Source organism: Varroa jacobsoni, unplaced genomic scaffold, assembly GCF_002532875.2.
Source record: "Varroa jacobsoni isolate VJ856 unplaced genomic scaffold, vjacob_1.0 contig00015, whole genome shotgun sequence".
Classification (NCBI taxonomy): domain Eukaryota; kingdom Metazoa; phylum Arthropoda; class Arachnida; order Mesostigmata; family Varroidae; genus Varroa; species Varroa jacobsoni.
The window spans coordinates 128212-142334 of NW_019214397.1; the positions used below are offsets into that span (position 1 = coordinate 128212).

The window sequence follows — 14123 nt, forward strand, 5'->3', positions numbered from 1 at the left end:
GTGTTCCAAATGAAAAAGGAGTACGCCAAGTTTTTTTTTACTTTATTTTTTGACCAATGCGGCCCTGCGTCATAACGAACTGTAGTTTATTCTAAAACTTCAGCGCATGAGGATACATCCTCGAGTTCAATGCGAAGGGCTTCTTCAGATACTGCTTCAGGACCTCCGCATCTGGATTTTTCCCGATCACTTCCAAAAGCTGGCTGTCCACCTCAACCTGAGCATTCATAAAACGCAAATAGAGAAGCAGAAGAACGACCAAGAATATATTTAAAATCCGAGATAATAAAAAGATGAAGTCTATGATGCGTAAGTCATTCAGTGAGTACGTAACATCCCTCATCCTGTATCGGAAGGAACTATTGGAATAATAAAGGCCTCATCATTTGAACTACTAGATTGAAGATATTTTCTAACACCTTAGCCCACTATCATAAGATTACATGTAAAAACTATCATTAGGTATGATAACGGGAAAAAATTATCCACCTGCAGTTTCCTCCTTTCTTCGGACGGGATGAAGTCCACCTTCCTCTGCTCGAAAAGGTCGCCTCCTCTAGCTGTGTTACCCTTGCTACGAGGCATCTTGGGCTTAGCGAATAGCTGGTCCTTAAGCTGCTCCGAGAGCTTCACGGAGGTAATATCGAGCTTGGTCGAGGTTGCAATTACGAAGTTCTGATGGATACGGCGCAATGGACAGGAATTGAGCTTATATGGGCCCGTAACAAGGAGGAGACCGGATTCGAGCTGTTTAAGGTATACCACGCGCTGTGTAACGAAGAAAGCCACAAAAGAGCACGATTAAGATAATGTTGCTTCATTTGGTTGATATCTAAAAATCAGGGGTTTTTGTCAGGGTTGGATTGAAATCACCATATCATATGTATGTAGGAATTCTTGGAATTTGTTTAGTTGTCATCATACCGCTGAGATGCCTGAAATTGTTCTTAATTAATTATAATTAGTTAATACCTTTCCATCGCTCATTTTTAGCAGTTTTAGTTTATAGCAGAGTGTAAACTTACCCTTCCACGGTGGCGTCCGGCAAGAAGGATTAGTACTGTGCCGGGCGTGATGCTCTTGCGAGCCGCGCGGTAAACACGTTTGCGAGAGGTCTTCGGAGGTTTCAGCGAGTCCTCAGTAGAGTAGAATTTGCGCTAAAGAATGTGAACAGATCACATCATTCATTGATCTTCATTAAAGCATTCATTTTACTGCTTTTCGTCGCAATGCAGATAATATTGTGACCTTTTTGAGAGATAATATTATCGAAAACCATAGTTCATAAAGTACAAATGCGGAACATTTGGTACTTCGTCATGATCATGATCGTAATTAATAATTATAATGTCTACAACAAAGTAGCTGAAGCAACAAATGGCGTTCCATGTTAGATTTCATTAACAACCAATGATCTTACCCCAGGGGTTCTAGCACTTGTACGTGTTCTGTGAGAAAAGGCGAATAGAACCTCTTTTGCGATGTATCTGCAGAAAACGCCATGATACTTACCGGTTTTTTGACAAGAATCACACGCTCTTTGCCGTTCTTATCTCCACCGATTTGCTTGACAATAGTCTTTCTTTCGACCTTCTTAGGTGTTTGGAAGGCTTTGGCTAGTTCGACTGGATCTTTAACGAATTTCCACGATCCAGTGCGTCGCATGACCTGTATTAGCAAACAGACGACAGGTTAAGGACCCGCCTGTTAAAAATGACATTCCATCCTTACATAACAAACGCATTCATTACATACATCAAGGATGCACCTGATATATGCCAAATAAATACAGGAGCGTAAAACTGTACAATCGTACGCAGTGTCAGACAGTACAAGTGTAAAAAAACGAAAACGCTCGTCACGGCTAGCGTGTTCAGTAAGAAGCATGTCATCACAGGCGTACATGTGCAGATGTTGAACTGCTTGGAAGAATATGGGTCGATTTGTAGCACTTGGCCAATACTTCAAGTGCTTAATTAAACACACACTTCAATTTCACTCAATGCGATTTAGCTCACCTGCGCATTGGAGAACTTGCGGATTCCGCGAGCGATCAGCGGATTTTTCAACTCTTTATGCTTGACAGTCTGCACCGCCTTCTTCGCGGGCTTTTTCGCTGCACCGGCCATGTCTGAAATAGGGTACACACAGAACATGACACGAAATTCAATCATACAAAAAACTTCATAGTAAATCAAACGCCACTTTGTCAGCCATCGATGTTTGTATAGTTTGTCCTTTTTTTTTGACACTTTTGAGTCTTGTGCAGAACCATTATAACTATCAGGGTTGGATTGAAGTTTTGAACTTTGCGGATATTCTTGAAGTTCATTAAGCTAAAACGGCTACCACAAAAGATTTATAAATTTGCTCATCACATGTTTGAAGACTCGCACTTCAGAGAGACAAGTTGTGAAACAACACGTTGTTTCACATACTCTATTGTAAACAATGATATTTTACACGTGAAATGAAGCATATCGTCCTGGCAGCGGCCCTAATTTTAAGAGAAATTTCTAGAAACTATTCCCTAGAATGCATTTACTTTCCAATTACAAGGTGGGACAACATCACAAAAGTTCCTTTCGAAAGAGACACCACATGTTATATTTGATTTGGGCTTGTCGCGTACTTCGTACAGAAAAAAAACATTTAAAAGCAACGCTATTAATATTTTCTCTTACATATTGGGACATAAGTCTCCAACTACATGATCTAAAGGTACGAGCACTGCTAGCTTCAATTAATAATAACAGATTTTCTGGCAATTCATCAGACTTCCATAACAGAGAGCAAACATAGCTAGAGAGAGCACTAGAATAGAATCTCAGACGAGCTAGCATTTCGCTGCGAGACAAGCGGTTTCACATCTACACGTTACATGCACAAGATAGCGATATCCTTAAATGTATCCTTTCGTGCAAAATTCACGTGTATTCACATTAAATTTATATTGATTTCATCGGATTTCTTTCTACACCGCAAACCACACACGCACCTCGTCTTAGAACGCAAGCCTAAAAGGAAGCACAGTAGTTTCGCATCCGCCACGTCGGGTTCGTCTGGTTGCATGGCGGGAAATTTGAACTTTCGAAGTGATTCGCTGTAGATACAACATAACGGCTGGTGTACTTGTCCATAATGCCATAAACAAAAGGAAAACTTGAATTTGGAATAAATCTGACATTTCTTGAAATCTCACTTGTAGTTTTCTATTGAGTTAGTCTTGTCAAAATTACAGTTACGGCAGGTATGGGATTTATGTTCCATGACTTGATAAACGCACTATAATACATCCAAGGTAAATTATATTAATCAGCGCTACTTAGTTTTACGTAATATTTTTAACTGTAATAATAATTGGGCATTATAGACGTTTTTGGAGACTACTAAACAAGTTAATACATTTAATTTGGGTAATTAGATAATGACAAGGCATGCTATTAAATGAATCTCATTGCAATAGCTTAAAGCATACAAAAGTTAGTTGGATTACATGTTACCATATACTTGTGACCTATTTATGATACAGCAATTGCCTCCTAATCTAATTTCCTAAGCCTGTTCGATGCATCCACACATGGTATCTGTTATGTATATATCGAATATTATTAAATATGTTCCATACGAATTCATTCTTAATGAAACATATTTAATAATATGCTGGTTCCGTAATCCTTTTGTTTACAAAAGATTTTTCTGCCATTTGTATTTCAATAAACTTGTCCAAGTCCCTGGAATGTATCAGCTAGCTAAACAGACGTTGGCCTATTGGCCTACCCTTACCCATACGTCTCTGTTGTATAGCCATTAATCTCGTATAACAGTCCCGCAAAACAATTCATTCCAAGTAGTAACTGATACAACTACAGCGTTATCCATATGATGGGTTATCAACATTATGTACTTCGTATAAGTGCAGAGATTTCGGTTATACGGGGGGCGATATTTCAAAGCATCTGCTGCTTTGGAGTTGCGAAGCAAAGAAAAACTCCATGATCTGTAATAACCTTCCACATGTCAACGATACCTATTCCAGACTACATAATTCACTGATTGAGGCAACAACCTGACGTGTCTCGGGATTTAAAGAAATAGCAAAAAACCTACTTATGACATGACAGGCTTCTTTCACAAACGTAAACAGACCGTCCGAGTAGAATGAGGTACAATACAAATTATCCTCTGCCAACATCAGCTAGTCTGCAATGGTCTAGTTAGGGTCAACGATCTGTTGTACGAAATAGTTGAATAAAATGGAATTGTACATATATATCAACCTCGTTATTCATAAACTAATATACAATCCACTTTGTTTTTCTGGAAATGCAAGTTAAAATACCTAACACGGAATTGCTATATTTAAGATTGCTTAATATTAAAAAATAACGCTTGATTAACTGAGCTTAGCTATTGATTGTTAAGAGAATATTTATTGTTGTGTATTACAACTCACTTCTGTACTGAGCTCTAAATGTAGTTTAGATGTCCATATATAAATTGTACCAGCGATAAATGCAGCAACGTAACCTAATATTTTTATTGACATCAATTTATTTGTAAAGCTTGCTTTATTAACTGACAGCCACACCCAATCATTTAGTTATTAACCATGATCGATAATGCTAGACCTCTGTGGAAGAGGATAGGAAAGCTGACCTTTACCATTGGGAAGAATTGGTTAACCGCATTTTTTCAAGTATATTACCCGGTATATCATTACAGAATATAGTTCAGTATGCTGCTTAAAATTTCTTGCGTAAAAAAAATGTACTATTTTCGAGGGGGGTGACAAGCGCAATTTTTGTCAGTACTATTACTGTTATTTTGGTATCTTCAATGCTTTGCTAGAGTTCATCGATTGTGCCGGCGTGCTGCTCTCAATTATACCATTCTATTCGAGAAGAAAACTCTGTCGGATCTAAGACACCCAAAGCTGATCGTCATTGTCCATGCAAGCTATATGAAAGGTTCCTACAAGTTATTGGGGGAAAATTTGACTATGGTTCCTGTATTGCATTTTGCATGTTGTTTACTGATATTCACCGAGTCTCTTAGACATGTCTCAGGTTTAACTGTATTCCTGGTTAGGATTTTTTAGCCGGCTAAAGTTTAATGTTTTTTTTTTGAAAACAGTTTAGCTTGGCGCAAACTGCATTCGTTGATAGTTATTGTTTGAGAGCATTTTTTTTTGGCTTACATAACCACAACATTGTCAACATCGTTTATCTCTACAGCCGCATCGAACGATGACGCCATCAGATATTTTCATTTACTAGAGAGTATATTCGAATGTGGAGTGCCTTTTTCACCGATGGGTTAGTGACCCCGCTAAGGGGGCTTATTCAAGAGCGGGAAACTATACACTGACTTGGCTAGCATTCTTGTAGCTACCGATAAAGGCGAGTTAGTACCCTAAGAAGGCGCCAAAATTTGCTTGGCGGGCACATGTTCGCTGTGAACTCCGTCAAATCCTCGCGTATTGTAACCACTCAACGAGCTGTCACATAGTCGGCAAAGGTATGGTACTTTCATAATAATGCTGATGCGTGATGTAAACAACTGCAAGATATCTCCGTTAATCGCAATATGCGCGGGTACAGTCCTTTTGCATTGGTTATTAACAATAATCATATGTAGTGTTTGTATTTATCAACGTTTAAAATGTCTTGTGGATACCTAAGTTATTCAACAACAGCTTAATTTTTCGAATACTAATAAATCTATGTAGCATATCGGGAGATACAGGGATGAACAAGAGTAGATTTACGGTTAGAAATGAAAACGTTTAGCTGTGTGTATATTTCTATTACGGAAGACTTATTCCGAAGCGGTTACATTCACTGGAAGAGATTTTGGAATAGTCAAGATTTGTTGCGCAGAATCGACGCAGAGGTTTCAGTCATTCGATGGCCGTTGGCTGATAGCTCTTTACGAACATAGAAATTCTCTTTAACCGATAATGATGTTCGATAAATCGCTTAGCGGTAATCGAAATTTGATTGTTCTCAGTGAAAATGAAATAAGTAGAAATAACTAGTCTTTAGCCAAGCAGTGATTCCTGCCAAGGGCCGACATCTACAGGTTTCCCCAAACGGACAAAGGGCTTTGATGAACCTATGTTCTTCTTTTTTGCTAAAATAGTCCACGGCGATTCGGCTGAAATACGAATCAACTGATCTTCTCTGCAGCTGCGGATTGCTTAATGCTGCCGCCAGGGCCTCGCTCATAGTCCATTTTAATGATGAGCGCGAACGTCCTAATGTCGTTTGAGCGGCATACCTATAATATTGAGTTCAAGACAACATACCAAAATACTATGAATACGTTTTGAATCACTATTATTATGAATAGAATATTACATAAGCAACTCCTACATGTTTGTACAACAGATTCAGAGATCAATTTAATAATCCGTAATTAATCCAAATTTTGCATGAAGATCAAAACAGTGAAACACAGCTAACGAAAGATTTCAGTTTTTGTTTTTCGATTGTGCCCTTTCAGAGGTAGTACAACTTTAGCAATTTCGAGCATCTCCGTCAATTCATTGCTCTAGCAGGCCAAAAACAACAGTAATCTCTGTTACGACATAATGAGCGAATCGGAACATTCATCTTCACCTTTATTTAGGTCCGTGATGCCGTACACTCTAGCTAAGGATATTTCCTCAATTAACTTAAAAGAATCGGCGATAACTGCACCGTTGTCCGACTCCACGCCTCTGGCAACACCTTCTGGGTTTAAAAAATGTTCTTCTTTAAATCAGATTTCCATCATTTCTTCAGCTGACAGTTCAGTTCTACCTGATCCTCCCTCGAAAGACAGCATGGAGTTGCACATTTCGAGGGCTAGTCGAGACTCCACGGTCTCTTGGAATAGCTTTCACAAGGACCTTGGAATTTCAAAGGACAGCACTCCTGCATGCGATGGTCTAAAGGATGGGGCTATAACGAGTGCGGCCTCTCGGGACAGCAATGTCAGAAAACTCAGTTCTGCTCTACCCAGTGCTGGTACAAGTTTAGGTGTTTCCGCAAAAGATAAAAGCGTTTCTCCTAAATTTGCCATGAGGGACGTCCTTCCTGCAACCTCTCCAAAGGACGCCTCTCCAAAAGACGTTCCGACGAAGGACGCTGCTGCGAAGGACATCCCTGCAAAGGATGTCGCTGTAAAGGATGTCATGGAGAACGACCTCGCTGCGAACGACGTTGTGGAGAAGGACGTCGCTGCGAACGACGTTGTGGAGAAGGACGTCCTCGCAAACGACGTTATGGACAAGGACGTCGCTGCAAACGACGTCGTGGAGAAGGACGTCAACGCAAATGACGCCATGGAGAAGGAGGCCGCTGCAAGGGACGTCGTGTGGAAAGACGTCGCTGCAAATGACGTCGTGGGAAAAGACATCGATGCCAAAGACATCGGGGAGAAGGATGTTGCTACAAAGGACTTCGTGGAGAAGGATGTCTCTACGAAAGAGGAAGTGGAGAAGAACGTCTCTATGAAGGAGATTGTAGAGAAGGACGTCGCTGCAAAGAATACCATGGCGAAGGACGTCACTATAAAGGAAGTCGTGGAGGAGGACGTCATTGCCAAGGAAGTCATGGACAAGAACTTCGCTGCCAAAGACGTCGCGGAAAAGAATGTCGCTCCAAAGGAAAAAGTGAAGAAAAATGTTGCTACAACGGACATCGTGGCGAAGGACGTCGCTGCAAATGACACCCCAACACCGAAGGATTCATTTAGAGAGAACAAAACATATAGTGGCGGCGGCGTAAAATCAAACAACAAAAGCAATAAAGATGGAGCCGCGACACTCAGCCCATCAAAAATAACTTTGCCTAATGAGCTGCGCTTGCTTGATAGTATGCTGGATTCGAATACTCACCAATTCAAGGCTGCAGAAGTCATTCGAGGGTCCAGGATGATTCGAAACATTAACGTCATATGGGGTGTGTAATTTTGCTAGTTTAATTTTATTCATCTGTCAGATTAGGTCACGTATTCAATAACATATCATAGCCATTAGAATTCATGACAGCTTTTATTTGTTTCACTCTCTACTCTCAGCCGCAGCACACTGCGCCGACTAAACTAGATCTTCGTGTGCGTTAATTCCAGGTGCGAGTAGTATAGTACAGTTGAGTCCGTCTGTGAACTCTGGAGCGGGATTCTATCCTGACCCTGATTCTGACTCGGATTCCGATTCAACTCGTGGCGGAAAAGGTCCAATATTTTAAGCTCTACAACTGTTATAAATGTGGGCCTTGCTTTTTCAGGCAAGGAAAATACTGGACAAATGTGTGTCACGAATTTTGTTTTCTGTCTTTCATGTAGTAGTTTTGCTTTATGGTTTATTCGCAGTCTAATTAAGGTATATATGAATGTCTCAGGTATCTACATATGAGAATAAATATTGTCACCTCCTTAGCGTTCCATATACAGGTGCTGGTACTTCATGTTGCAGTACAATGAAATTGTGCTGTCTTTACATTTCTTGGACGAAAACTACTAATTGGAAATATTTGCCCTTTATTGGACTAGTGCATATCAACGCCAACATATCCATTGAGAGTATCTAACGCTGGAGGCATGTTTGATCTTAAAAAAATTGTTTAAATACGTTTCTCTGTAGCCCTGTTAAAATGGGTAGCGCGCCTGGCTAAGATTGCGGGTCCGATATTTCCCGTTTAGTCTTTTCCCGAATTATTTAGGTTGCTAACTTGTTATGGTAACAATAATAAGTTGATAAGAATAACAGATCGTGGGTTCTTCAAATGTTGCCACAGTGGGCAATATCATGCTCATGAATCCTCTTTGGCGATCTTTAAGATACACTAGTATCTGCAATCCCAAATTTTTAGATTTACGCAGAAAGTCTACGGATGTAAAATAAAACTTCTCAGATTGTTTTGTACATGGGCGTGCAAGTCGCCTGGCTAAACCGATGGATTACTGACGTCTGATGGCGAGCACGGTTACAAGGCTTTCTCAGCCTGTGTGCATATCTAATTAATGTTTGAAGATGGCTCATGACCTTTCCTAGCACTATTACATATAAACTGTCTTGGGAAGTTATTTGAAATTTAGTATGCACACCCCAAGTTAGATCGAGGAGCAAAGCCTTTAAAGAGAAAAAAGCACTTTCTAAATTATATCGGTGGTTTTTCTAAATGGTATAAATTAGTATTTATCTAGATTTATCGTATCTACAGTAGTCGATTAATGATCAACAGCCCTAAAATTTTTATAGTAATTCTAAGGCTATCTTCCAAAGATCCGAGCCCCAAAAGCTCAACCAAAATGAGCTATTTGATGGCTGTGAACCTTTTACATCCATAGCCCTTACTTAAAGTTCTCAAGGTGCTCAAGGACAGGAATGGCAAGCCTTACTCTATAGAAGATTTGCGTAATTCAAAGATATACAATTCGAAGTTAATATGTAGGATAAGTGCTGAATATTCCGCTAAGCTATGGGCTGTATATTTCAACATGTTAAACCTCTTTGACTAAACGACCTGAGGCTTCGCTCTATAGCTCGTATACGGCAGAAGCGACGTGATTGATGAAGCGCTGCAGGATACGAGATATGGCCATTCATCTTAGATAAGGCGTGGCTTGGCTTGAACTCTCCGGGTCGTACCTTTACTTTTAAACGGCTCGAGTTCGTTTGCCGTTGAGGAATTCAATTATGCCATAAAGGTGAATTAAATACTTCGTCAAAAGCCGTGAAGTCGAAAGCGTTGGCAAATCGCGGTAATATAAAATATAACACGGCGAGTATGTTTGCGTTAAATTGAAGCTGTATTTCATCAGCTCTAAATAAATCGAAGGCCAGTGGACATTTGATCAATGTCGTCTGGAGAGGACCTTCGGGTGGTTAAAAAAGCTCGCTCACACTAATTGAATAATAAATTATTTTTTCAGTATGTTGCAGGAATAAGTTTGTAAAATCTATTCCAGTCGAGTGGGTAGCTCATAGCCTGAAGATTGATCGCCAGGTTGATGACGTGATGACATGCGACATGTCCAAATCATTAAAAATATACCGGAGATTTTCGAAGCTTTGCGGACGGCTATGATAGTTTTTTTTTTAAAGCTGGTAATAGAATCAACCCTATTGTTGCCATTATTGAAGCTTTTTATTGATAGCCGTACCCTAAACTACACGTCAAACAAAATGTCACGTTAGTGTCTTGATGTGGCTTCTAGTTGCACCGGATTATATCCGTTCAAGGCCTCGAAGGAATTATGATTTAATCGTTCTTGATTTTGTTGTTCTATTCAAGATCTGGAGAAAGTTTCCACCATAGGTATATGACAGAAATAACTCTATAGACAATGAAATTATTGTCTCGAATGTATGAAGGCAAGTTTTTTTTTACAAAGGAATCTATTAGAGATTTGCGTACTATACAGATTCACCGCTGAACTTCATTTCATCTTGCATATTTTCGAATCATCAACCACATTAACTCGTAATACTATTTTTCAATGATTCATAATGAAACTATTTGGCTCCCACGGCTCAGTCAAAAAAAAAGCGCCGCTAAGTGTACATATCTGTGTTGTTATGAAGTGAGGCGTCTGCAGCTAAATAAGCGTATCGACGTGTCCTGTTGTGCCCACGTACGCATGCGCAGACTTAACAAGCGATGCAGTAATATCGCCCGGGACAAAATTTGCCTTGCGCTCATGGGTTTTTTGAGTTTAAATGACACAGCCTTGGCAGTGGTCTGTTGACTATCGTCACCCGAGGTATATCAAAACCATTTCTCGTATTTTAAGACAGGAAGCGTAACACTGCAACAGGCGTTAGTTTCAAACTGTTAATTTTCCACACTTATTGCATAGCTTTTATCTGATATTAACATGCTACTACTATCGTTTATATTTTGTCAAACAGTGTAGCACAATTATGTGCCGATACGTCGGCAAACTAGTGAAGTTGACCCAAATGGATATGTCAAAACATCGTATACGTTGAAGTGAGATCAACCATTCCAACTCAGTCTACTTATTTTGGGCACAGGGTCTCTCAACGAGGCAATCCAAGGTATGCCGTCAGATTGCACGATAGGACCCTCTCGCTACATTAGCGATCTAAAAAAGTATTAAGAAAGCTAATGTGGACATCTGTCCTATTGTAGTATCTATCTCCATGCTGCAGCGAAAAATTTAAGTGGACCAGATGAACGCTTATCACAAAATATGGGTGATTATATATAAATTTTAGAAAAATTTGGATTTTTATCCTTTAATTTAGAAAGAATAGCCAATCGAAAAATCCTATCAGTTATGAGATCTTTAAGCTTCCAATGGCTATTTTTCCTCTAAAAAACTTGCATTTTCTTGCTATACTAGCTTTGTGCAGTCTCAAAAAATAGTTTGAGAAAAGCAAAACTAAAATTTAACAATTAACTTAAAACTGTGCCTTTTAGGCAGATTACGATCATGTTCTGAGTTGAAAATGAATGCTATTGTCTTTAACGAGTGGCAACTACGGAAGGGAAGTTGAAGAAGACAGCGTTGTTGTTGTTGATGTTGTTGTTGCTGTTCTTGTGTTTTAAAAGCAAACTACAAACATTGGTCGCATTTCTTTTATTTTTATTAATATCAAAATAAAATATTACATAATTACTATCACATAATAGACGTGTGGAATCGGAATAACATTTGGATTTTGGAAGAGAACCGAAAAACGTCGTTGGCGAATCACAACACGTTCTCTACTTGTTTCTTCGTGTCCAACAAAATGAACTCCCTCAACGCGGAACCATTCAATTATTTTTATATCCGCTTTTTATCTCTGTCTCATATATATGTATAGCAATGAATAAATACATACAGCTTGCTCATAACTGAGTAATTGAAATCGAAAAGTATGCAACAACCTAGGAAAATGGTAAAAGGTATATTAAAAAATGGTCATCTTCATAAAAATGAACAAAAAAATCCACCCTATCAAAAGCGTCATATTCGGTGATTCGTTAACCATACAAAAGCGATTTTTGCCCTTCGCAATTATCGGAATGCATTAACAACAGTTTTCCGTTACAGACATCGATTAACACCCCATTGGCCGATCACTCCTTGCCCGGCGCGATCACTAAAACGCTCCCATTCACCAGACATACACTCATACATACATGCACACCAATGATGATAGGGGCAGTTAATAAGAGAAATATTTAATTAATAATTATTGATTAATGAATAATAACATGTTTTTTGTTCGTTCGGGAGAATAGGTCAAGACATGAACAGGGAAAAAAAATTGGAAAGCTTATATAGTTCGGTAAATCAACACCACGTAGTTGTATAATTATAGGGCCGACAGGTACTTGGAATCAGATTATTAATGAATGTGACTTGTATTTATGTACGTGTATGTAATAATAATAGTGCAACGAGCCAACAACTATATATGGTCCAGCTAAGAAACCGTTACATCGGTGTATATAGATTAGAGAATTGTACAATGTTGTAGAAGTGTTCACTCGATGTTCCGGACTATGCAAAGCTTATTACTGTAAACAAAACGATATACATTCGTTTAAAAAAGAACAATAAGCCGACATTGATATGGATTCACAAGTGACAATTTCAAATCATAATGATCTTAAATTGTCTTTCGTCTGTTTGTTAAGTAATCATCGACTCTTGACGCAAAACAGACAAACATGGTATGTATCAGTGCTTGAAGAGGTGTACACGTACGTAAAATGGTTACGTTTTGTACACGTAGAGAATCATGGATGAACCTTAATTATAGTAGTGATACCGATGATTATTGTAGAAAAGAAGATGCGCTTGAGTATACTGTTAGTATCTAGTTTGTACGGTAATTGCTACACAGTGTCTAAGGAACTTAAAATGAAAAATCTTCGGGAAGCCTGCTCATCAACGGGGATTAGTCTATCATTCGACTCGGACTCGTGATGAGCGACATCTTCTGCTTCTTACTATATGACTGGATATTACAAGCGAAGTCTGCTACCGTTTTAACCGAGGCTCATCAAATATCGGCGTACATAAGATAACATTATAATATTATACCCGACAATTGACATATCTTAACGGGTACCAACTTAATAGACATTTGGCATGTTTTTAAATCGCAATTTGTCTCTTTTTTTTCGCTATATATATTTTTAGTTCACTGGGTGTATATGTATATATATTTGCTGTATATCAGTACCCTTAGGGTATATAAACAGTTTGACGTTATCCCTGAGTAGTTGATGCTACATGTCGCAATCATATTCAGTACCAAGTTCCATGATAAGAGCTTGCCACATACTACGGACGCAAAAGGGCCGCTTCAGACACAGATTAGGACCATTATTTCTTCTCCTAAATGAGTTTAATTTTAGCGCCACTTTTTGCGTTCCGACAGTTTATCCTCCAACGTTTTCCGACGCCAGATACCTTGTCGACATTAACACGAGCTGATTTTAAAATGGCTCTGTGGCTGGACAAATGCGGGATAATAGTTCTTAGCGTTTATCTATTAAAAGCCTGTGTATAATTTACTCTTTCTAGTTTCCATTTCTAGTTCCATATACTATAGACCATCGCCGAGATCGACTCTCGCACTGTAGAACCCTATAAACGTACGCAGTTAGACAATTTTTTGCATTTTGTACAAAACTAAAAGTAGTGTTCCTTCTACTGTGTGCCGGAAGGTTATAAATAACTGACGACACAGAATTCCAGTTGCCGTCGATACGATGGTACCGAGCGTACGATAGTAAATAGCTCTAGCGTCTGTACAAAACGAAGGTTGGTGTCTCCAATTCAATTATGTAACACATATTGGACTGTTTACGAACCTTCTAGCATTAGGTTTATTTACTCATGTACTAATCAAGCCAGCATCTGACAGAGATGTCACTTGCGTCGGGCCCTCTCTGTTGGACCTAGTCCTAGGATCTATCTATCTCCTTCTATAGCTATGTATATATATATATGAGGACAATTTACTAAGCTGATATGCTGTACTTGACGGGATGACCGTATCTTACATCGTTCACTGGACAAAATGCAACGTTTTCGCGTCATTATAGATATCGTTCCCTAGAGGTGGAGTCGTTGGGTGGCTGGCATGCTCACATCTTAGTAAT

General features: G+C 39.1%; 2 protein-coding genes across 6 annotated transcripts; one reads left to right on the forward strand and one right to left on the reverse strand.

Moving 5' to 3' along the window:
- Nucleotides 1-25: 25 nt before the first annotated feature.
- Nucleotides 26-3080, reverse strand: RpL6 (ribosomal protein L6). The gene is made up of 6 exons (XM_022850952.2): nucleotides 2999-3080; nucleotides 2019-2131; nucleotides 1513-1668; nucleotides 1026-1157; nucleotides 490-768; nucleotides 26-217 (listed from the first exon to the last, which is right to left on the reverse strand). The coding sequence occupies exons 2-6, from the start codon at nucleotides 2127-2129 to the stop codon at nucleotides 92-94; spliced, it is 804 nt and encodes a 267-aa protein (XP_022706687.1). The 5' UTR covers nucleotides 2130-2131; nucleotides 2999-3080; the 3' UTR covers nucleotides 26-91.
- Nucleotides 3081-5260: 2180 nt separating this feature from the next.
- Nucleotides 5261-13121, forward strand: LOC111270617 (uncharacterized). Of its 5 annotated transcripts, none has more exons than XR_015315011.1 (4): nucleotides 5261-5520; nucleotides 6508-7949; nucleotides 8119-10755; nucleotides 10904-13121. XR_015315011.1 is itself a non-coding variant. In XM_022850932.2 (3 exons), exons 2-3 carry the CDS (start codon nucleotides 6596-6598, stop codon nucleotides 8235-8237), a joined length of 1473 nt encoding a protein of 490 aa, XP_022706667.1. In that variant the 5' UTR covers nucleotides 5261-5520; nucleotides 6480-6595; the 3' UTR covers nucleotides 8238-13121. The 5 variants fall into 5 exon arrangements, 3 of the variants coding, with proteins under 3 accessions (XP_022706667.1, XP_022706669.1, XP_022706668.1); XR_015315012.1 differs by having other exon boundaries at nucleotides 11030-13121; XM_022850932.2 differs by having other exon boundaries at nucleotides 6480-7949; nucleotides 8119-13121.
- The last annotated feature ends 1002 nt before the right edge of the window (nucleotides 13122-14123 follow it).